Source organism: Sinocyclocheilus rhinocerous, unplaced genomic scaffold (genome assembly GCF_001515625.1).
Source record: "Sinocyclocheilus rhinocerous isolate Xijiao unplaced genomic scaffold, SAMN03320098_v1.1 scaffold1522, whole genome shotgun sequence".
NCBI classification, from domain to species: domain Eukaryota; kingdom Metazoa; phylum Chordata; class Actinopteri; order Cypriniformes; family Cyprinidae; genus Sinocyclocheilus; species Sinocyclocheilus rhinocerous.
Window position 1 is genome coordinate 252,064 of NW_015637563.1, and position 24,117 is coordinate 276,180.

At 38.6% G+C, this 24,117-nt stretch overlaps 4 protein-coding genes and 2 pseudogenes across 4 annotated transcripts; all 6 read right to left on the reverse strand.

The window, feature by feature from the left end:
* Positions 1-2,901: 2,901 nt before the first annotated feature.
* LOC107749063 (claudin-4-like) lies at positions 2,902-3,534 on the reverse strand. The gene has a single exon (XM_016564112.1). The coding sequence runs from the start codon at positions 3,532-3,534 to the stop codon at positions 2,902-2,904; it is 633 nt and encodes a 210-aa protein (XP_016419598.1).
* Positions 3,535-5,310: 1,776 nt separating this feature from the next.
* Positions 5,311-5,962, reverse strand: LOC107749059 (claudin-4-like; annotated as a pseudogene).
* Positions 5,963-7,804: 1,842 nt separating this feature from the next.
* On the reverse strand, positions 7,805-8,855 carry LOC107749060 (claudin-4-like). The gene is made up of 2 exons (XM_016564109.1): positions 8,395-8,855; positions 7,805-8,363 (listed from the first exon to the last, which is right to left on the reverse strand). The coding sequence occupies exons 1-2, from the start codon at positions 8,809-8,811 to the stop codon at positions 8,292-8,294; spliced, it is 489 nt and encodes a 162-aa protein (XP_016419595.1). The 5' UTR covers positions 8,812-8,855; the 3' UTR covers positions 7,805-8,291.
* A 1,202-nt stretch (positions 8,856-10,057) lies between these two features.
* On the reverse strand, positions 10,058-10,865 carry LOC107749064 (claudin-4-like; annotated as a pseudogene).
* A 5,085-nt stretch (positions 10,866-15,950) lies between these two features.
* Positions 15,951-16,643, reverse strand: LOC107749065 (claudin-4-like). The gene has a single exon (XM_016564114.1). The coding sequence runs from the start codon at positions 16,641-16,643 to the stop codon at positions 16,011-16,013; it is 633 nt and encodes a 210-aa protein (XP_016419600.1). The 3' UTR covers positions 15,951-16,010.
* Positions 16,644-18,293: 1,650 nt separating this feature from the next.
* On the reverse strand, positions 18,294-19,150 carry LOC107749066 (claudin-4-like). The gene has a single exon (XM_016564115.1). The coding sequence runs from the start codon at positions 19,101-19,103 to the stop codon at positions 18,483-18,485; it is 621 nt and encodes a 206-aa protein (XP_016419601.1). The 5' UTR covers positions 19,104-19,150; the 3' UTR covers positions 18,294-18,482.
* Positions 19,151-24,117: the final 4,967 nt, after the last annotated feature.

Genomic DNA, 24,117 nt, shown 5'->3' on the forward strand with positions numbered 1-24,117 from the left:
CCGGCTCAAATATGCTCAAACAGCAACATTACAGACTAACTAAAGTTGAAAAAGTGAAAAAGCATAATAGGACCCCTTTAAAGTATGAAAATTAACCTGCATTAGTCTACAGATGCACTTGGCGCCAGCAAACCATTTTAAAGTTTTAAAGGGCTCAACACAATCCCAGCGGAGGAATAAGAGTCCCATATAACGAAATGATCAGTAATTAAAAAAAAACAAACAAAAAAAAACTGAACCACAAATGCTGAATTAAAGCAGCACATTAATATAGAACGATGATTAAGCGAAATGGTTTTAATGCACAATTGGCCTTGTCTCTCACACACAGTGGTGTTCAGTAGGGTCACATCATCTGTTACTCAAAGTCTAATTTAAACATTAAAATAAAGAAACTTTTAGGATTTTGAAAAGTAAAAAAAAAAAAACAACTTATGAAAAAAGTGATTCAGAAATATTTAAGATTCTGCACTATTTGTATGATAATCAAAGATTGGTGGGGATGGTATTGGCATAGCGGTCGAAAAAAAAATTAAAATGGCACTTCATGCCCAAAAGGTTGCCGACCCCTGGACTAGGCTTTACAGTAGCATTTTATTCTGGGGAGTGATGAAGAGACAACATTAATATGTTTTTCTTGAGTTTAACCCACAGGTAGTCTTTACTTGGGTCACACAATAAATAAATGCACTATACTTTAGCTTAATAATATTTAATGTTCTGAGGAGATTTTTAGTACTAAATAATATTTGTGCAATAATTATGACCCATTGATGACCATTTAATATGTGTAGCAATTCATCTACATTGTTCTAGGTTGATACTGTTTTGGTGTTCTGTTTTAATATAGGACTTCCAATTCAGTCTCATTTATAATACGGGTTGGTATTGTTTTGGTGAATATCTGTTGGTCAGATTATAAAAAGTGTGCCCCCTACAAAAAAGAAATGTTCCCTCCCCCCACCAAATTCTGTATGTTGTGGATGGGACCGGTTTCCCGTGTTTGCCTGGGGCTCCTCAGCGCCAGCCTTGCACCCAGTCCAAGCGTGCACTGGTGCCAGTCCGTGCCGGTAACCGGTGCTGCTCCGCGGCTCAACTGAAGCAGCAGACACGTCAAGTCCTTCACGGGAATTGCATTTAGCGTACGCAACCCGCGAAGTCCTAAGCACAGACTCGCCGAATGAAGCTTCACAAGGAAACTTAACTCGACCGTCGGTATTGAACTTACCTTTCCATCCCGCCGTTACAGACACACGTAATGAGCTCCAGACAGAATTCAGTGCTATATATACAGTGGGTACGGAAAGTATTCAGACCCCCTTAAATTTTACACTCTTTGTTATATTGCAGCCATTTGCTAAAATCATTTAGTGTCTGTTTATTCTAAGCGCACATGAGTCTGCCGCTTTAAATTCTTGAGCTCGTTACAGCAGGATGGATTCTGATTGGCTGTCAGTGTTTTATCGTTCATCAGCTGGAAAAAAATTTGAAAGTGATCACAACGATATTGTTCTTCTGTATCGTTATAGTTGTGGTGTGAACTATGCTATTCTTTAATATTGAGAACGATTTTTAGAACTATATCTTTATCGTTATCGTTATAGTTATCGTGCTTGGTGTGAACGGGCCTTAACGAGATAAAACACTATTTGAATACAATTTTACTTTCTCTTGACAAAAAAGTACCTATAACGTGTACAATTACACGGCTTATGAACTCTTTAATTAATGTTTTTTAATGTTTTGTAGGCCTAATACACCAATTCCTTCTTTTTTCTTTCTTTCTGATTTTTCTGGTTCACAACAGCACTCTATGTACTTGAAATCGATTTACATAGGCTAGTTAGGCTAAGCTGTGGGGTTTAAAACAAAGGATCAATTCACTCAAAAATGACAATTCTACATTAATCTCGCCTTTTTTCTCTCTAGACAATGGAAGTCAATGGTAATCAAAACTGTTATTTATTTACTTATTTATTTGATGGGGACAGCACTCATTAATTAAAAGAAACAAAACAATTCCTTAAAGGCTTATTTTCATTTGTATTCCCTGACTAGGCAACCTAAATTAAAAAGTAAACAAGTAATCATATCACACAAAAATCACAATTATGACATTTAAAATACAATGCATTAAAAAAAATCATGTTCATATCTATCAAAATATTTTGTGCTGGAATAACATAACAGTGATTGAATGATGACAGAATTTCAATTTGTGTGTGGTTTATCTCTTTAATTTATTTCTAGTACATAAATGTATAATGTTAATATCACATCAAAGTTTGAGATAAATAGTTGAATGCATTGTCTTCATTTTAATGGAATAATCCATGGGATATTTTTCATTAAATCTTGTTCACTAATATTGATCAGTAATCATTTTACTCACAAATAAAAATAGAGCATATACAGTTTAAGGGGACAATGCAACAAGTGAGAATTATTTTTAACATTATTTTAATCTTTATTTCTCAAAATTATTTGTTTGAAGCATTACAAAATAGAAAACACATTATTAAACACATTAATAAACTCTCTCTCTCACACACCCTCTCACTCTCTCTCTCTCTCTCTCACACACACACACACACACACACACACAAAATATTAATATACTGATGTCATCTAAGTCTGAGTCACCTAAGGTTTTAAATGTTTTTTTATTTATTTTTTTATTTTATCTATACAGAGATTAGTACACAAAACTGACAAGCACAAATTCCTTTCTTTCTTTCTTTCTTTTGATAATCAATTAAAAATACCACTTTTCTTATTTAGCACAGAAACCTCAAAAGCCAAGTATATTCTTTTATTCTTTGAACTTTTCTTGTTTATCAGTTGTGTAAATATCACTTTTGCACTTGATCAGCGTGTCCGTTTAGTGTCATGTGTTGTATATCACACATAGTTCTTTATGGCATAGCTGCTGTGGGTGTCCGTCTTGGATAAAGTGTATCTCGGTGAGTAGTTGTGCCGCTCTGGTGGGCAGCTGGTGCAGAGAACCGCCCCACCGACGAACAGAAAGCCCGCAGTGACCCAGCCCACATACAGCGCCGCCCCCATCTCCCTCTTCAGCGCTTCATGCACGATGGGATTGTGAAAGTCTCTGATGATGGAGTCGGCCGTCCAGGACACGGGCACCACAGCGGTCAGTCCAGAAAGCATGAAGGTGACCCCAGAGACCACCACGATCCGTGCTTTGGCTCGTGGGTTACTGAGGCAGTTCGTGCAGTCAGCCCCAACCAGAAAGATGAGGAAAGCCAAGCAGGCCAGAGCCATGGTGGTCACGACCAGCCCGCGCGCCGCCTGCAGGGAAGGATCCAAATCCAGCAGCGCGTCGTAGAGTTTACACTGCATCTGACCGATGCGCTCGTACACACACGTCATCCACAGGCCCTCCCAGAAGACCTGAGCCACCACAATGTTCGTGCCGATGAAGGCCGTCACCTTCCACATGGGCAGAGCGCAGATGATGATGGTTCCTGCAAAGCCCATCATTGAAAGAGTGATTCCCAAGACCTGCAGAGCCATGGAGGGGCTGGGGAGGACAGAAAACAACCATTAGGAAATAGTTGTTTTATTTCTGAGCAACAGTGCTTTTAATAATGAAATAGATGTGATTTAGTCGCAGCAGATTTAGTTGTTGATATATTGCTGTATATTGAAAAATATAAGCACTAGTTTCCAATATATGGAAATGTATTATGTAATATATCGCATTATATTTTGCAGTGTGTTCCCATATATTTTTGTTCTGTAAAGGCTAGCATATGAATGGCTTTCTCTCGATAGGGGGCAGTATATCAAACTACGGGTGACGTTTAACTGGAATTTGTTCAACTGAGACATTTGTGTTTGGAGCGTGAATGAAACCGATACTGACTGAGGAGCAGTTACTCAACAGAGAGCTGGAGAGGTGCCTGTCATGCTTTTATTTCTGTCTTTGACATCATTTGTTTACATCTCTGAGAATGCACTGCATGTGCTCCGACATAAAAGAATTCGCATGTGCTTTGCTTAAAAGAACACATGACATTTCCTTGAAGTGGTTATCTGAAATAACTCTGTGACTCGAGACTGTTGAGGATAAAATTTGAACAAATGATGCTTTCATTGTAAGCAAGGCCAGGTTGTTTGTGTGTTGAAGCCTGAGAACTGTGTAATATGAGCCTGTGAGGAAGGCTAGGTGGGAGAACTGGGTTTCAGTTTGTTTATATTAATTATGAATTCAAATGAGTCAGACAGAGAAAGAAGCACTTGTGTCACATTACCCATTCATGCTTATAACTCTTTGTACAGAAAGAAGAAGAAACACGCAATACAGGTGAAATACACGTCATGGTGTCATCAGAATAATAAAAATAAAAACAAATATCAATAAAATGAAGTGAAATAAAATAGAAACACCAACAACGATTTAGGAAGCATGTTTCATTCATATAAAACTTACATAAAATGTCTTAAAACGGCCCATCAGCAAAACATTCCACAGCAGCTACTTATGTATGGCCCATCACTGAGCAGCATACGCTTATTTTTTGGCAGTAAATTCAATCTCACAAAAACAAAACCAGCCATATGCTAGGAAACACCCATACAGGATAAAAAATGAAAATAAATAAATGAACGAATCAGTGAATGTATGTATTAAAATATACAAAATATGGCCTAGAAATGTGTTTGCTAAAAATGTGTTTCCATAAATATATTTTCTATCAACATATACGTTTGTTTGTTTTTTGTTGATGCCATTTTTGTGTATTTTTGAATATATATGAATATATTTTTTAAATGCATTTCAAAATATATTTTGGTCTCCATATTTTCAATACAAGAAAATGCATTCACATTTCACATTTAAAGAAAATTTTTATTTGGTGTCTATAACATATTGTGAACATATATTTGATCCATTTTATTTAAAAAAAAATTATAATGAATCATAAATCTAGCTTAGCTCTGTTCCGTCCACATTTGCATTTAGACTAAAGATTGGAAATGTAGACATATATTTTGGTATAAGAAGGTTGAAACTAAATATATTTTTAGCATAATAAATATATTTCATTTAACTTCTTTGTTCACACCATATATTTAAAATATATTTTGGCCAGAAAAAAAAATTGCGCAGTATGGGCATATTTAATTCATATAAACCTACACATCATTACTGAAAAACAAGTGCTTTTGCGCAAGCATTTACAAAAGACAATTCAAAGAGCTAAAAGTGCACCAAATATTTCACCTACAATATTTTGTCATTTCAAAACACACCACAAAATTATCTTTAAAGTAATGTCTGGTGGTCTAGATGCAGGTCTTGGGAGGAGTTGGAGAGCGTGATACTGGCGCTGTGTGGTTCAGAAGAGCGTCAGCCCCTCTGGACGGCTTTGACATCTTTACAGGATTGTATATGACAAACGTTGAGCAGTTCTCTTTTGGTGGGCAAGAACTGCAAAGCAGCCCCCCTCCCAGCACCAGAAGCAGCCCTGCGGCGGCACAGAGAAGCCCCCAGCTCCCTGCGCTGAGCATCCAGCAACAGGGGGTTATAGAAGTCGTTCACTATAATAACAGCAGTCCAGGACACAGTGATAAGACACAGAACTCCAGAGACCATCAGAAGCACGCCAGCAACAATGGATGCTTTCACTTTTCCTCGTTCCTCAGCTATGAAGTTGGTGCATTTCCCTGAGACGAGTGCCACGAGAGTCCCAGTGATGCCCACGGATGGAAAACACCAGCAGGACACGAGCAGCCTTCAGATCGGGGCTCAGCGCCAGCATGGAGTCGTAGACCTTACACTGCATCTGTCCGGTGCTCTCCACCACACAGCTCATCCAGATCCCCTCCCAGAGGAGGTCACAATGTTGGTGCCAATGAAGGCTGTTACTCTCCACATGGGTAGGGCGCACACAATTATCACTCCAATCCAGCCGAACAGGGCCAGGATGCAACCCATGTAACTACATGCCCATAGACGCCATCTGAATAGCCGTCCTTTTAAAAAAACTAAACCTGTATGAAGGAGGTAAACGTGCTGGATTCAGAAAAATACATGCTAGTGCAAATGGGAATCTGCACAAACTGAGGCAAAGCAGCTTTGTGAGATTCTATGCGTTTGTGATATTTAAATATATGAGAGATCAGTTTACGGTCCTTTGTCAATTCCTAAAGGGAGCAAACTTGTTTAGAAGCATACTGAAAGCTTTCTACAGGTTGAATTCCGTGTTTCTATATTTATCCAGGTCCACATGAAGACAGAAATGTCTTGCAAAAGTATGTGACCCACATCCTGTTGTTAATATTCAGACAAATGCCTTTGCTGGTATCACCGCTGGCATCTTGTCTAACCGGTTTGGGAGGACCTGTGAAACCAAAGTTTCAGCAAAACATCTTCACAGTGTTTTGGTTGGAATAGAGATTCTGTGTGTTTTTTTATTCCGTCTAAATGTTAAAATTGTTCAAGCATCCTGCATTTATGAAATATTTAAATTCTGTGCTAACCTTTGTTTGTTTTTTCTTGAAAATGTGCTAATTTGCTGTAATGCATGCACATGAATCTCAGGGATGGATTTGATGTTGGCATGCCCTCAGCATAGATATTTCAAAAAGGCCCATCAGCAACACATTCAACTGTTTATACCTGTATGACCCATCATAGAGTATTGCCACAGACACATAATCTACTTCTGACCAAATTCTGATTAATAACATAGTATTCTTCTACATGCACTGTAAACACGGCCATTGCCTTTTCCAGAAATTCTGAAAGAAGGTGTGGTTGAGACTTTAAAAAAATCTGTTTCTCCTTCCTCCTCTTTTCAGCCTCTTCATAGATCTACACTCTTAAAAATAAAGGTGCTTCACGATGCCATAGAAGAACCTTTTTGTCTAAATGGTTCCATAAAGAACCTTTAACATCTGAAGAACCTTTCTGTTTCACAAAAGCTTCTTTGTGGCGAAAGAAGGTTCTTCAGATTATAGAAAGGTAAGAAAGAGATGGTTCTTTAAAGAACCTTTGACCGAATGGTTCTTTGTGGAACCAAAAATGGTTCTTCTATGGCATCGCTTGAAGAACCTTTTAAGCACCTTTATTTTTAAGAGTGTAGTGAATTTACAATCATTTTATTTATGTTGAATTATCCTTTTTTTGTAAAGCTTGCTGGCTAAAAATCATTTTAATCCACCACTGGCTGGTCTTTCACCACTGAGCAGCATCATTTTAATTTTTGGCAGTTGTTTCAAAAAAGTTATAGACATCTCTGTGAAGAACCTTTTAAGCACCTTTATTTTTAAGAGTGTAGTGAATTTACACTCATTTTATTTATGTTGAATTATCCTTTTTTTTTAAAGCTTGCTGGCTAAAAATCATTTTAATCCACCACTGGCTGGTCTTTCACCACTGAGCAGCATCATTTTAATTTTTGGCAGTTGTTTCAAAAAAGTTATAGAGTATCTGTTCACCCATTTGAAAAAAAAAAGCACTGTCAATGAGCAAATATTACTGAAGAAACAATTGTTTTTGCCTAGTAGCTCTAATTTTCACTAAATTTCTTTGAATGAAGTGGAGACAGACTAAACATGTCTGATAGTTGTCTATTAATAGTTTTTTTTTTTTTACAGCAAAATAGAGATTTTTTTAACAGCATTGCTAAAAACCGGGTTTACAGGAGATCTCCTCCAACATCTCTGTCGCTGTTTTCAACAGTTTCAGCACGATCTGTAATGTTTTCTTTGATGTGAGAATATTCAGTACTGTCAAACTATTATTATGAAATGAAGTCAATGCAGTATTAATAAATTGTTTTACAGAAGCATTTATTTTAATAAACAAACGGTAAGACAAATGTACCGATTAAGGCATCTTTGTGCAAAAATGCTAATTTATGTTTAGAAAAAATGTAGAAGGTTAATGCACATTTTATAAAACCATGGCCTTTGTAATTTATTAACAGTCAGATACCTACAATGATTAATGGAACTATTCATATTGTCATATTAAACATAAATTACAAGAACAGCTTGTTTCTAAAAAAAAACAAAAAACACAGTTAACATTTCAGATCTCCGTCGCTTCCCTGAGTTTGATTCCTCTCATCATAAATGCACACTTTCTCTTTCAGTGATCTGTGGAAACACAGCACAAAATCTCAGTAAATAAACTATGCCATATCAGACACTGGCCTTCCTTCGTTTCTCATTGGGGAAAAAATCCAGAGATGGGAATAAAGAGGTTTTACGAAAAAAGGGTCTTTGTAAGTAAAAAGTCTTTGCATGCTTGATTACTGTCAGACGTAGGCTCTGCTGTTGGCAGTGGACCGTGGCTGAGAGTACTTGATGTTGTAGTTGTCCTCTTTAGGCGGGCAGGAGGTGCACCGAACACCTGTTAGTTGACCAGCAGACGGGGACCAGGACCAACACTCCGGCGATGATGAAGATCACACCACTGGCGATAGCCACCTTTGTCTTGCTGTCTTCCCTCTCAACAAAGTTTGTGCATTTTCCACCGGCAATCCCCAGGACGAGCCCAAAGATGCAGATAATGATGGCGATGATCACAAGCGCCCGAGCAGCCTGCAAGTCCTGAGGTAAAGCCAAGAGCGAGTCGTAGATTTTGCACTGCATCTGCCCTGTGCTCTGGACCACACAGTTCATCCACAAGCCCTCCCAGATGATCTGTGCTGTCACGATGTTGGCTCCAATGAACGCAGACATCTTCCACATGGGAAGGGCGCAAATAATAATCGCTCCCAAGAAACCAATAATGGCCAGGGACAGGCCTAGGATCTGTCGACACATAGACACCATTTTTCTCTTGTTTGCTCAGCTTCGTTGGCTTGGAAGTGTTTGCTCCTCTGTTAATCGTAGTAATGACTTCTGATCCTAGCTTTCAGAGTTTTAAGATTGTCTCAGAAGGGAGGAGTCCATGTCGGATGGACCTGAAACCGGGTTAAGGTGAATTTTCAAGCCTGACCAGATTCCCCAGCAAGGAATGACGATACAGCGGCTGGTTTCGGTGAGATGCGCATCAACGAGGAACAATAAAGTGTCACACAAACACAAAGGAACCAAGTCATCAACCAAAAGGATTGGGCAGATATCACACACAAATTTGTTGAGACTCAAAGTAAAAAAATTGAAGCAAAAAATAAAGCTGAACGATATTATCATATTTTCATTTTTAGTCATTTTTATTTTGTGTTTTTATATTTAATCTTTTTTGTCTATTTGACAGCTATAGGCAATAAAGGTTTAATGCTCAATTTTCAGCTAATGAAGGATAAATATATAAATGAAATTCTGAGATCATTTATAATAATCCAGAAGTATATTTATTTGACATAGTACTTCCAAATTTCACCTACTCTGTTGAAACATACATATATACTAGGGGTTGCACCGACTAATCGACTAGTCGATTCAATTCTCTGCCATGACGCTTTAAGCTTGATGTCGACTAGTCGCTGGTCCTACAGAGGGCGCAACAGGATAAGAAATCTTTGAAGGACTTCCACATTTACGCTCTGTTTCCAAACAGTTCAAATGACAAATAAATGCATACTCTGAAAGCGCTCCACAAGACATGTGTGATTATATTACTGGATGCTCGAAATTGAACGGGAGAATGCACGTTTTAAACAGCTTATTGTACAGGTAAGTTAATCGCCGTTCTAATCTAATGCGCTGCTGCACTGTAACTCACACACATTACAGACAGTAGCTCGTACATCACGCGCAGATCATTCAGCGCGAAAATGTATAGTCAACACTGTTCTGTGATTTCTCAAAAAAATAGCTTAGAAACTGAAAAGTTCAAACATATATTTCTTAATAACTAAATCCCACAGCTTCACTACTAGTAGAGAAACGCTGCTACTTCATTAGCATTACATCATCTCTACCAGTAGAAAAACTGCAATGAGAGGAGAAAGAGTACAAACAAGATTTTCCAAATCATCTCTATTCATAGACTAGCAAATAATAAGACACTGCAAGCATGTCATACATACATTTACACATTTTATTTAACCAAACACTGAATTTAGTAGAGATTTCATTAAAAAATGTTTCAGAAAGTGTCAGCTAAAATTATTGTCCATTAGCTAAAGATATTGTGCCGGAACAGGTGAGTAAGTTGGGGCCAGATAAGGTTTGTTAGGAACATAAGCTCCAGTATATACAGCACTCGGTGCATATGTTTTGGCAGGCATATAAGATCCAGGAGGCCCATACATAGGTCCTTGGTAGGGGTACATGCCTGGGTATTTTGGATACATTTCTTCTCTCGGTGGGCAGGAAGTACACAGAATGATCCCTCCAAACAGAAGGCCCCAGCCAATGTATATGGATGCCCCAAGCTCCCTCTTTTGGGTCTCGATTGTGAGAACGCTCTGGAAATCTGAGATGGTGCATGCTGAGGACCAGCAGACGGGAATGAGACAGACGACTCAAGCTACAATGCACAGGATGCCTCCCAGGATCAGCACTTTGGCCATTGAGGACTCTTTCTTCAGACAGCTGCTGCACTGGCCTCCCACAAACGTCAAGAGCATCCCAATGAAGCCGATCACCATTGCGATGACGGTCAGCGCACGTGCCGCTTGCAAGTCCTGGGTCAGTCGCATGATTGAGTCTTGGACTTTACACTGCATCTGTCCTGTGCTCTGCACCACACAGTTCATCCACAAGCCGTCCCAGACGATCTGGCCCGTGACGATGTTGGCACCGATGTACGAAGTGACGCGCCACATGGGAATGCCACAGCAGACACATATGCCAACAAAACCAATGAAGCACAGGATCTGGCCGGAAACCTCTTTAGCAATCCTCCCCATGTTGAAGCTGCTGGTGTTGTCAAACTCAAACGCAGCTTTGGTCTGGTCTTAACCCATAGGTGTCTGAGAAACAAGCAGGAAGTGATGGCCTGTTTGATTTAGACACAGGCACTGGGAGGAGTTTTGCATATCTGTTTGGTTAATCCTGCTGAACAAGAATCCAAAGAAAGATTCTTCAGATATGCTGCTTGCTCAGTGCTTTCCATGAAGACACATTCAGATATGGTTTTGGCTGCATGAAACTGCTGTCTTGTCTTTCTTAACTGTGTCAAAGATAATGTCATTGACTTCATCCTTGTGAACAAAGATTTGAACATTCTCTCAGATGAGTGGAAACGGGTTTTAATACGATTATAAGGTCAAACAGATGTGCTTTTTGTGTATGTGTGGTTTCAGTTGTTCCTATATTTTCGTAAATTTAGAATACATTTTATTACGAATGTTTTGCTGAATCGTGTTTTGTTCCTAAAATCATTCGTACGCACATTCCAAGCACACATTTGTGAGTATGCATGCTTAGTGAATGATCCCCAGTGTTCTTTGCTCCCTACTCCCTGAGATTGTGAAATCCGTCGAAGTTTACTTATCTTCGGAACATTCATTCGCGGATTTGTGCTACGCCACGGCCTGCAGCGTCTTCACACACAGACGAAACCTACAAGAGAAGTGTGAAGTGTGACATATACCTCTGTAAATAAATACGTTTTAAATTCACATCTCGCACACTTTAATGCCCTTTGAATGGAACATATAAGCTCACTCTGAACTGGAATCATGGTGGAATATCCTTCTCAGTGCACTTACGGTTGTACAGAACAGATGTCTGAAGTGATAAGAGGAACATACAAAACGTGCAGAGCGGTGGTACGAGAGGACTGGAATTGAGAATGTATATTAAAGAGGCTAATGCTCTATAGGGCATTTGACTTTCTTCGCATGCTCGCTTTGTAAACACTGGGTCAGTACTTCTGCCTACGTCACGCGTGACCTTTCCAACATGATAATGTAATGCTTGAGGTCGGGCTGGTGCAAGACGAGCATTTGTGGTTAAAGAGTATATCAATTCGTATTGTTTTAAGAAAATGACCGACCGTTTCGCTAGATAATTTTTTATTCTGAAAGTGAACTTATCCTTTAATACGATTATAAGGCCATACAGATGTGCTTTTTGTGTATGTGTGGTTTCAGTTGTTCCTATATTTTCGTAAATTTAGAATACATTTTATTACGAATGTTTTGCTGAATCGTGTTTTGTTCCTAAAATCATTCGTACGCACATTCCAAGCACACATTTGTGAGTATGCATGCTTAGTGAATGATCCCCAGTGTTCTTTGCTCCCTACTCCCTGAGATTGTGAAATCCGTCGAAGTTTACTTATCTTCGGAACATTCATTCGCGGATTTGTGCTACGCCACGGCCTGCAGCGTCTTCACACACAGACGAAACCTACAAGAGAAGTGTGAAGTGTGACATATACTGTACCTCTGTAAATAAATACGTTTTAAATTCACATCTCGCACACTTGAATGCCCTTCGAATGGAACGTATAAGCTCCCTTTGAACTGGAATCATGGTGGAATATCCTTCTCAGGGCACTTACGGTTGTATAGAACAGATGTCTGAAGTGATAAGAGGAACATACAAAACGTGCAGAGCGGTGGTACGAGAGGACTGGAATTGAGAATGTATATTAAAGAGGCTAATGCTCTATATAGTTGCACTGAGCCAAGAGAGAAATATTCTGATGTTTTGATTATTAGGGATCAGATTTTTGCCATAACATTTAAACCACATGTCTTATTTATTTATTAGAAATAATATTGGATTAATATGCTATACCTTACAGTTGTAACGCTGTTGGTGGTTGCAGTGAAGCGCATGACAAAGGAGTACAAATTAAACAGTGTTTATTTAAATCCACTAGGAAACACTGGAGATCAATGGAAATATAACACAACCACTTAAATGCAAGGTCAAACATAACCAATACCAGACAAGGAACAGGAGCTTAAATACTACAGCAGTGCAACAAGGAAAAGCAGAACAGATGTGGGTAACTAATTAACAACCAAAGAAACTAACTAGAACACTCAGGTAGGCAAACAGGTACAGAAAACTAAACCAGAACTTGGGATACTTTATTATTGTTTTGTTGATGGCACAAAAATACATAATACACATGACAAATAATAAAAAGGTAATTTTGTACACAATTTAAAATAAATACACAATCAATATTTAGAATCCCACCATAAAAGCTGTAATAAATACATGACTCTTTTATACAAAGCGACTTGCATTGCACTGAAGGAATACATCAGTTCAAGCATCCCTAGAGAATCAAACCCATGATGTTTTTTAACTCTACAATCTCTATTTAGAAGATATGTATTCATAATCTTTGTGTTTTTGTGAAGAGGAAGAATGAAAATATTATGCTATTACATGTAAAAAAAAAAATGTCTCTCCAGTAATTCTACGGATGAATTGCTGACATACAGTGATGAATTAGATCAATCAGTCACTTGAGTGTGCATTTTAAGGCCGGTCGTATGTGTTCTGAGTCTCAGACAAACTCTCTCGGAGCAGAATTTATTAGAAATAATATTGGATTAATATGCTATACCTTACAGTTGTAACGCTGTTGGTGGTTGCAGTGAAGCGCATGACAAAGGAGTACAAATTAAACAGTGTTTATTTAAATCCACTAGGAAACACTGGAGATCAATGGAAATATAACACAACCACTTAAATGCAAGGTCAAACATAACCAATACCAGACAAGGAACAGGAGCTTAAATACTACAGGAGTGCAACAAAAGCAGAACAGATGTGGGTAACTAATTAACAACCAAGGAAACTAACTAGAACACTCAGGTAGGCAAACAGGTACAGAAAACTAAACCAGAACTTGGAATACTTTATTATTGTTTTGTTGATGGCACAAAAATACATAATACACATGACAAATAATAAAAAGGTAATTTTGTACACAATTTAAAATAAATACACAATCAATATTTAGAATCCCACCATAAAAGCTGTAATAAATACATGACTCTTTTATACAAAGCGACTTGCATTGCACTGAAGGAATACATCAGTTCAAGCATCCCTAGAGAATCAAACCCATGATGTTTTTTAACTCTACAATCTCTATTTAGAAGATATGTATTCATAATCTTTGTGTTTTTGTGAAGAGGAAGAATGAAAATATTATGCTATTACATGTAAAAAAAAAAATGTCTCTCCAGTAATTCTACGGATGAATTGCTGACATACAGTTTGTGAGTATGCATGCTTAGTGAATGATCCCCAGTGTTCTTTGCTCCCTACTCCCTGAGATTGTGAAATCCGTCGAAGTTTACTTATCTTCGGAACATTCATTCGCGGATTTGTGCTACGCCACGGCCTGCAGCGTCTTCACACACAGACGAAACCTACAAGAGAAGTGTGAAGTGTGACATATACCTCTGTAAATAAATACGTTTTAAATTCACATCTCGCACACTTTAATGCCCTTTGAATGGAACATATAAGCTCACTCTGAACTGGAATCATGGTGGAATATCCTTCTCAGTGCACTTACGGTTGTACAATTTGTGAGTATGCATGCTTAGTGAATGATCCCCAGTGTTCTTTGCTCCCTACTCCCTGAGATTGTGAAATCCGTCGAAGTTTACTTCACTTCGGAATATTAATTCGCGGATTTGTGCTACGCCGCGGCCTGCAGCGTCTTCACACAAAGACGAAACCTACAAGAGAAGTGTGAAGTGTGACATATACTGTACCTCTGTAAATAAATACGTTTTAAATTCACATCTCGCACACTTGAATGCCCTTCGAATGGAACGTATAAGCTCCCTTTGAACTGGAATCATGGTGGAATATCCTTCTCAGGGCACTTACGGTTGTATAGAACAGATGTCTGAAGTGATAAGAGGAACATACAAAACGTGCAGAGCGGTGGTACGTGAGGACTGGAATTGAGAATGTATATTAAAGAGGCTAATGCTCTATATAGTTGCACTGAGCCAAGAGAGAAATATTCTGATGTTTTGATTATTAGGGATCAGATTTTTGCCATAACATTTAAACCACATGTCTTATTTATTTATTAGAAATAATATTGGATTAATATGCTATACCTTACAGTTGTAACGCTGTTGGTGGTTGCAGTGAAGCGCATGACAAAGGAGTACAAATTAAACAGTGTTTATTTAAATCCACTAGGAAACACTGGAGATCAATGGAAATATAACACAACCACTTAAATGCAAGGTCAAACATAACCAATACCAGACAAGGAACAGGAGCTTAAATACTACAGCAGTGCAACAAGGAAAAGCAGAACAGATGTGGGTAACTAATTAACAACCAAAGAAACTAACTAGAACACTCAGGTAGGCAAACAGGTACAGAAAACTAAACCAGAACTTGGGATACTTTATTATTGTTTTGTTGATGGCACAAAAATACATAATACACATGACAAATAATAAAAAGGTAATTTTGTACACAATTTAAAATAAATACACAATCAATATTTAGAATCCCACCATAAAAGCTGTAATAAATACATGACTCTTTTATACAAAGCGACTTGCATTGCACTGAAGGAATACATCAGGAGTGCAACAAAAGCAGAACAGATGTGGGTAACTAATTAACAACCAAGGAAACTAACTAGAACACTCAGGTAGGCAAACAGGTACAGAAAACTAAACCAGAACTTGGAATACTTTATTATTGTTTTGTTGATGGCACAAAAATACATAATACACATGACAAATAATAAAAAGGTAATTTTGTACACAATTTAAAATAAATACACAATCAATATTTAGAATCCCACCATAAAAGCTGTAATAAATACATGACTCTTTTATACAAAGCGACTTGCATTGCACTGAAGGAATACATCAGTTCAAGCATCCCTAGAGAATCAAACCCATGATGTTTTTTAACTCTACAATCTCTATTTAGAAGATATGTATTCATAATCTTTGTGTTTTTGTGAAGAGGAAGAATGAAAATATTATGCTATTACATGTAAAAAAAAAAATGTCTCTCCAGTAATTCTACGGATGAATTGCTGACATACAGTGATGAATTAGATCAATCAGTCACTTGAGTGTGCATTTTAAGGCCGGTCGTATGTGTTCTGAGTCTCAGACAAACTCTCTCGGAGCAGAATTGGACCTCACAGCGGAGAACTTGGGGTTGTAGATGCGTTCTTGCTTCGGTGGGCAGTTCCAGCAAAGTATTCCTCCTCCCAGTAAAAGCAAGCCAGCCGATCCCCAGCCGACATACATAGCTGCGCCCAACTCCCTCCGCTGGGCCTCCACCATCATCGGGTTGTAGAAGTTCTGTATGGTCGTGTGTGCCGCCCACGACACTGGGATCAGACAGAGAAGTCCAGAGATAATTAGGAGAATGCCTGCAACGATGCACGCCTTTGCTTTGGAGCCTTGGTCCTCGATGCAGTTGGTGCACTTCCCACCAGCCAGAGAAATTACGATTCCACAGAGTCCAGTCAAAATGGAGACGATGATCATGGCCCGGCCCGCTTGGAGATCGGAGCTGAGCGCCAGCATGGAGTCGTAGACTTTACACTGCATTTGTCCAGTGCTCTGCACCACGCAGTTCATCCACATGCCCTCCCAGATGACCTGTGCTGTTACGATATTGGCCCCGATGAACGCAGACACCTTCCACTGGGGTAAAGCACACACGATAATGACCCCCAGCCAACCCAGCATGGCTGTGGATATGCCCATAATCTGGAGTCCTTGGGAGGCCATTTTTAAACCACAGACTTTACAGTGATAAAGTAGCCAAAAGTGTGCAAACCAGAGACTTTTGCTATTTATAGGAAAGACTGGAGAAGGTGGAGTTTGGTTCTCATGAGCTGATGATTTCTACGCAGAGCCCCTATGATTGCTCATTTACATTATAAACACAAAACTAATGGCTTTCAGAAGCACAGCAACACTTCAAGGTCCTTCAAGGTCAGTTAACAAATAGCTTTTCAAAATGACCTTGCACTGACATAAAAGGCGCTGTGAAAAGATATGGTCTTTATATGGATGATTATGGTTGGAAATATTTTATGTATGCTGTCTTCACATTTTTATGATAATAAGTGCAGAAAAACATTACAACATTTTCTCATTTGAAACCACACAAAAGGATCATTAAAATCTTTTTACGGATCAGTTGTGATCTGTAATAACTGGAGGGAGATTTCTGTTAGTGTGCTCATTCATCTCATTGGCAGTTGCTCACATTCTTCACCCAGAAGTATGTGACCTCGAGGCAACCATCTTTACATCATGGGCGCACAATTGCAAGAACATTTGTTACAGTAGATAAATGAAAAAATGTCAATATCATGGGCCCTTCCAAAATAGTCTGTCACAGATAAAATATTGATAATAATATAATGAATTGTTAAAATTATGAATTTATTTGTTGCATTTATTGGATTTTTTAATAGCACACAGTAAACTGTACATCAACAGGGAAACATAATGGTGAATCATAATTATTCATCAACACATCTAAATAACTTTACTGCAGTTACCTCTCAAGGTGGATTTGTGTGTGTGTGTGTGTGTAGACACAGATTAATGGCTACAAAACTCAACTGGACATTTTCATAGTTTATTCACAGGTACAAACATGTGTTGAAACTCTTCGAGCTTCAGTGTAGTAAAAACCTACACTTCTAAAATGTGAAGGGTAAAGAAAATAGGAAAATTTACGTTTGGGGGGCCAGAATGCTGCCATCTGGTGATAAAAATAAAATAACATGACTTCATGTTCAAGTAAAAATCATGTAATGGCAATAATGGCCAGTAGACGGCTGAATAAACTATGCGTCCACCCACAGCACATGAATGAAAGATTTGGTACTAAGAACATTTAGATATTTATGTAGACATTATTCAACTATTATTTGTCAAAGTTTGAAATAAATAAATAAATATTATATATATATTTTTTTTATAACTTTGAAGTATATTTTTTCAAGAATGCTTACAGTCATACACTATTCATTTCACGCTTACTACTCTAAGTGTGGCTGTGTGTGAATCTTTTGCACTCATCATGTAGTTAGTACTACCCATGAGTTGTGACACCTCCCAGTTGATCAGATAATTATCAGGAACCCAACTGTCTTTCTAAACAAAGTGAGTACAAACTTAACTGTGTTTGCTAGGTCCTGACTTTTATCACATATCCATTTTTATCTGTGTGTAATGAAGCACAAGGACGAATAATAAGTGTTTGTAAAGAATTTATTTATTGAAATGCATGTATTGAAATGTTTTGTAGCATAGCACAAATATCTGTCACAAAGCACAACAAGGTTAAATTTACATTTTGTATAAATCCTTAACACTTTAAGCATATCAGAAGAGGGAATCCACAGAGCGTGAACCCAGAAAGCAGTACTGTTCTGTTCAGCGCTGTGACCTGAAACTTTCTTTGTATTTCACCATTACTATCAAATGTTGGCAGCTGACAGCTAATTCAACCAGTGAAAACCCATTCACATGCATGGTCAACACAACAAGTCAAAAATGACCAAAGTATGCAAATTAAAGTCACTATTCGCAGTCCTCTTCGGTTCCTCTTCATACATAGCCTTGGTTTCCTCCAGGCCGAGCTGTGTACTTAGCAGTGTACTGATCTTTAGGAGGGCAGTTTGCACAAAGCAAAGACCCGCCGATAATCAACAGTGCCGAAGCAGCCCACCCAATAAACAACGAAGCTCCCAACTCTTTCTTCTGTGCGCTGATGGTCATAGGGTTGTAGAAGTCCCTTATAATTGTATTGGCCGTCCAGCAGACGGGAATCAAACACAGAACTCCAGCCACGATGAAGATGGCTCCCGAGATGATGCCGACTTTGGCCTTGACGCGCTCATCCTCGATGCAGTTGGTGCATTTCCCTCCAGCAGCCGCTAGCAGGATGCCAACAACACCCACCAGGATGGAGATGATAGTCAGGGCTCGAGCCGCCTGCAGATCTGAGCTGAGGGCCAGCATGGAGTCATACACCTTACACTGCATCTGTCCTGTGCTCTGCACCACACAGCTCATCCAGATTCCCTCCCAGGTTATTTGCGCAGTGACTATATTCTGTCCAATGAAAGCTGTGACATGCCACATTGGGAGAGCGCAAACCACGATCACCCCGATCCAGCCGATGATAGCCAGGGCTATGCCCAGCATCTGCAACCCTGCTGATACCATGCTAGCACGCTGCTTTGCTTGTGTGTAAAAGAACAGTCTCCGGTCTCTAGAGCTGCTTCGGTGAACATGGGAGTAAAGCGGGCCCTTTTAAGTGAAGTGAAACAAGGAGGGGCCGCACGAATCACTCTCAGGTGCACCGTCACCATGATTTGCCCCCTGGCTGTGGTGTCATTAATCAAGCAAATCCTGGTGACGAGCCTCAGCTCTAATTGCATTAGGGTGGATTTGTTTTTGCTGAACGGGACATTTTATGAATCACAATTTTTATAGATATTCATAGTTTTTGTGGAAAATAACATTAGTGTGACTCATGGTTCAACGTTAAAAAAAATCCCTAAGAAAAACAGAGCATAGGAGTAATCCATAAATAAACTAGAAGCAAAGCAGGCACAAATATAATACCGAAAATGGGTGTCTCTAGGCGCGTGAAGGGTTTTGAAAGATGAAGTTACATAACTGCAGTATGTTAAAATAAAATAAATAAAAATGATAGGATTTTAAAATAGGGATTTTCCCTCTAATAATACACACTGAATATTGATTCACTGTCTTTTCTCTTAATTGCAGATACAACTTTAGCTTAGAAGGAGGATTTTACATAACGCACATCATCTCTACTTAGAGATAATTATGTGACAACTGTACCGTTTTAATTATGGGTTTTAGTAAATAAGTCATATCACATGCCACCCTCTCGCTAACACTTGTGTTACACATACATTTTACTCTCACAAAAAGACTTCGACAGTTGCTTGAATAAGACTGGAAACTTCCTTTCTTTTCATATTTCATGTTTTTTCTAATCAGAAGCACTTCTAAAGAGACAAACGAGAGAAAAAAAAAACATGCAGTTGCTGACCTGGTTTCCAGTGTCCAGAGAAAGAGAGAGGTGCAATCTTTCCTAAAGCCACTGCAGCACTATATAGTTAAAAGAAGTAAAAAAGTGTTCACTGTCCAAGGGTTTGCAGACATTTAGAGGCACATGGTGGAGGGATGAAAGTCAATCCCAGGTGTTTGCTGCGTAGAAAATAGAAAAAAAGAGGGAGAGAGTAAGGGATACGGATTGTTTCATAAATGAAAGAAGGCTCTGTTTGGTGGGCAGAAGTACAATAATGGCTCTGTTTTACATGGCAGCGCATTAAAATCCCCTTGGCCAGGAGAAAGAGGATACGGTTCCTCACACACGTACACAGGTAAGGAATGTCTGCAATTAAGGATCCGAGGAAAGATGGTTTGCCAAAGATTACCTTCTCAGAGGGTCGTTTTGAATTCTTTAAAAGCATATCTGAGGCTCTAATACAATCCAACTTTTCAATGCAAACATGTGATGGGATTAATTCAATTTAAATACAAAGACGACTACTTTCAAGTAAAAATAATTTTTTAAAATAGTTAATTGGACATTAAAAGATTATGCACAGTAGTCATAATCACATGACTATAATGTAGGTAATATAGTGAATCATTCTTTGTAGATTGTTCAAACATCCAAGCGCACCCTTAGTTAATTTAATTGGATTTGTACTAACATATGTATCTGAACACATGAGTTAGAAGTTTCTACATGCTTAAGGCTTTCAAACTCAGTAAAAAACCCATCTAAACATTTAGTTACGTGGAGAACTGGCTCGTCAAGTTCTTAGGAAAATGAGTGCATGGGAAATATTACACATATGAAAAGATGTGAACTTTTACACAAACATGAGCAGCTCATACACTATGAGTTTTATAATATCACCAGAAGAGCAGTTTCAAAAAATGCCCACCTTTGACTCTTCGGTCAGAATGTAAATAAAATAAAATGAAAACAATAATGTCTTGAGATAAGAAACAAATACACAAATGCATTATTTCTTCTAAAAATATATACTTCTACTTCCAGCAGTGAGTCATTTGTCCCACACTCTGTTGACTCTGGTGTGATTACTAATGAAACTGTTAATAGTGCTGACGGGGGAGAGGCAGCATGTGTGACGTCAGAGAGTTTCACCCCTGGGCTGTTGGGATGGTAGACAGAGTTTCTGTGGATGATCAACACTGTGATCTCAAAGAATGAAAAGACTGATGACTCAACTGTGCTTTCTAATGATCAAGCACGACCGCACAACACTGAGAGCACCTGATGCTTGACCCGGTCAGCTAATTACAGACTGCTGAGTTTCTAAACAAGCAACATATTAGAAGAGAAGAAGAACAGTGGACTACACATCCCAAAACAAAAGCTTCGATTTTTCTTAGATAAGAAGACTTTAGGAAGTGAATCTTCTCCACTTTCTGAAGGTATATCTAAAATATAAATCTAACGAACAGAAAAACAGAAATGTTTAAATTCAAATAAAGTACAAAAACTAATAATCAATGGACAAGTTTGATATAGTGCAAATGGGGGTCAAAGAAGAGTCAATAAATTAATCATTTAAAATGGAATTAAATGTATTTTTTTTCTTTCTGTAAAGCATTTTCCCATAACAGAGTTGAACTAGCCTACTTTGAGACAAGTTTAGCTCTTTTTTATATGTATACTAAACAGACTTTTTAAACGATAGTTCAGTATCCTGTTAATTCTATCAGATATGTCTTTGAGAGGCCTAAAGCACAAAAATTGTTTCCAAATGTTAAAACACTCTGGTCTCAGGAAATTACAGGAAGACAAGTGTTGTCCTGAGGTATTCTCTCATGAATATTTCTAAATCTTTCTAAGAAAATAAACATCTTTCTAATTCCATAATGGTGTGCTGTTACTATCATCACCTTCCCACATATCACAACAAATCCCTATACTATTGTAACACAGACTCATTGAAAATATGTGATTCCGCCTATATTTCTGTAAAATGTGAAATACGTTGTTCTATTTACATTTCACAGCACTTTTCTGGTGACGCGTCCACATTACGCGCTATAAACGATATCAACAGTCCAGTTTCATGAAGAAAAGTAGCTGTGGGTATATATACTATGTTTCACGCCACTTTCATAGTGAAGTGTCCATTGACTGGCACTTAAGCGATAAACAGCGAGTTCACTTTTGGTGGCACCAAAAGGTTAATAACCTACTCTATCGTGTTTGAAATTATACGTATTATTAACCTACTCTAAACAAAAGCAAAAGCGATAAAATGCATTTGCTGAACCAATTTTACCATTTTAGCTGATCTCAGATAAAGATAAACAAATTTTCATTTCAAAATTAAATGAGAAAAACAAATCACAATATTATATATTATGAAAACCAATATAGCTACAGTAGGTGGTCTACTGTTAAAAAAAAAAGGGAAAAGGAAATACTAATAGGTACTGAGCAAAACTATCCATTGCACCTGTTTCCCTCCCAGTCTGAGGCTGCAAGCTTAAAAGGCATTTGCCTGATTAATGATCTGTACTGATCATGAGAAACTATGGTGGAACAGGTTCACACTCCCACACCAAGTCACAACAATGCTGCACTTAACTTAAAGGCAGGTATATATAAGTCACCTTTATTTATATAGCGCTTTTAACAATACAGATTGTGTCAAAGCAACTGAACAGCATTAATTAGGAAAATAGTGTGTCAATAATGCAAAATGACAATAGTAAACACTAATTTTTCAGTTAAAGGCAGTTCATCATTGAATTCAGTCAGGTCATCATCCAGCTCAGTTCAGTCTAAATAGTATCTTTGCAATCATTTGCAATCAAATCAACGATATCGCTGGAAATGAAGTGTACCCAACTAAGAAAGCCAGAGGCGACAGCGGCAAGGAAACAAAACTCCATCGGTGACAGAATGGAGAAAAAACCTTGGAAGAAACCAGGCTCAGTCGGGGGGCCAGTTCTCCTCTGGCCAGCTGATCTACCATCTGGTCTGAATATGTACTGGATCCGGGTGACTGCAGTGACCATCTGATCTGGATACAGACTGGATCTGGTGGCAACGGTGACCTCGGAATAAGAGAGAAACAGACTAATATTAGCGTAGATTATATTCTTCTAACGATGTAGCAAGTACTTATAATATAAGTATAAGGCAGTGTAATTTTGTAAAGATAACAACCTGAAGAGAGAGAGAGAGAGAGAGAGAGAGAGAGAGAGAGAGAGAGAGACTCATAGAGAGAGAGAGAGAGAGACACACACACAGAGAGATACTCAGAGAGAGACAGAGAGAGAGAGAGACTCACACACAGAGAGATACTCAGAGAGAGAGAGAGAGACACACACACAGAGAGATACTCAGAGAGAGAGAGAGAGACACACACACAGAGAGATACTCAGAGAGAGAGAGAGAGACACACACACAGAGAGATACTCAGAGAGAGAGAGAGAGACACACACACAGAGAGATACTCAGAGAGAGACAGAGAGAGAGAGAGACTCACACACAGAGAGATACTCAGAGAGAGAGAGAGAGACACACACACAGAGAGATACTCAGAGAGAGACAGAGAGAGAGAGAGACTCACACACAGAGAGATACTCAGAGAGAGAGAGAGAGACACACACACAGAGAGATACTCAGAGAGAGACAGAGAGAGAGAGAGACTCACACACAGAGAGATACTCAGAGAGAGAGAGAGAGACACACACACAGAGAGATACTCAGAGAGAGACAGAGAGAGAGAGAGACTCACACACAGAGAGATACTCAGAGAGAGAGAGAGAGACACACACACAGAGAGATACTCAGAGAGAGACAGAGAGAGAGAGAGACTCACACACAGAGAGATACTCAGAGAGAGAGGAGACTCATGTCACTCTTATGTCACTTGTGTATTTATTTATTTATTTTATTTTATTTTTTATAACAGGTTGTGACAGGCATACATTCAGGTCAATGCTCACCTGTTGAATTCTTCTGTTGGTGTTTTAAGAATATATTCCCACATTTTACATTACACACTACTTTCATATTCCTGCACTTTTGATACACGCGTGGTCCTGAAAGTTGTACACGTGTGTGTACCTGGTATTTATCACATTATGGGGACCAAATGTCCCCACAAGGATAGTAATACTAGTAAATTTTGACCTTGTG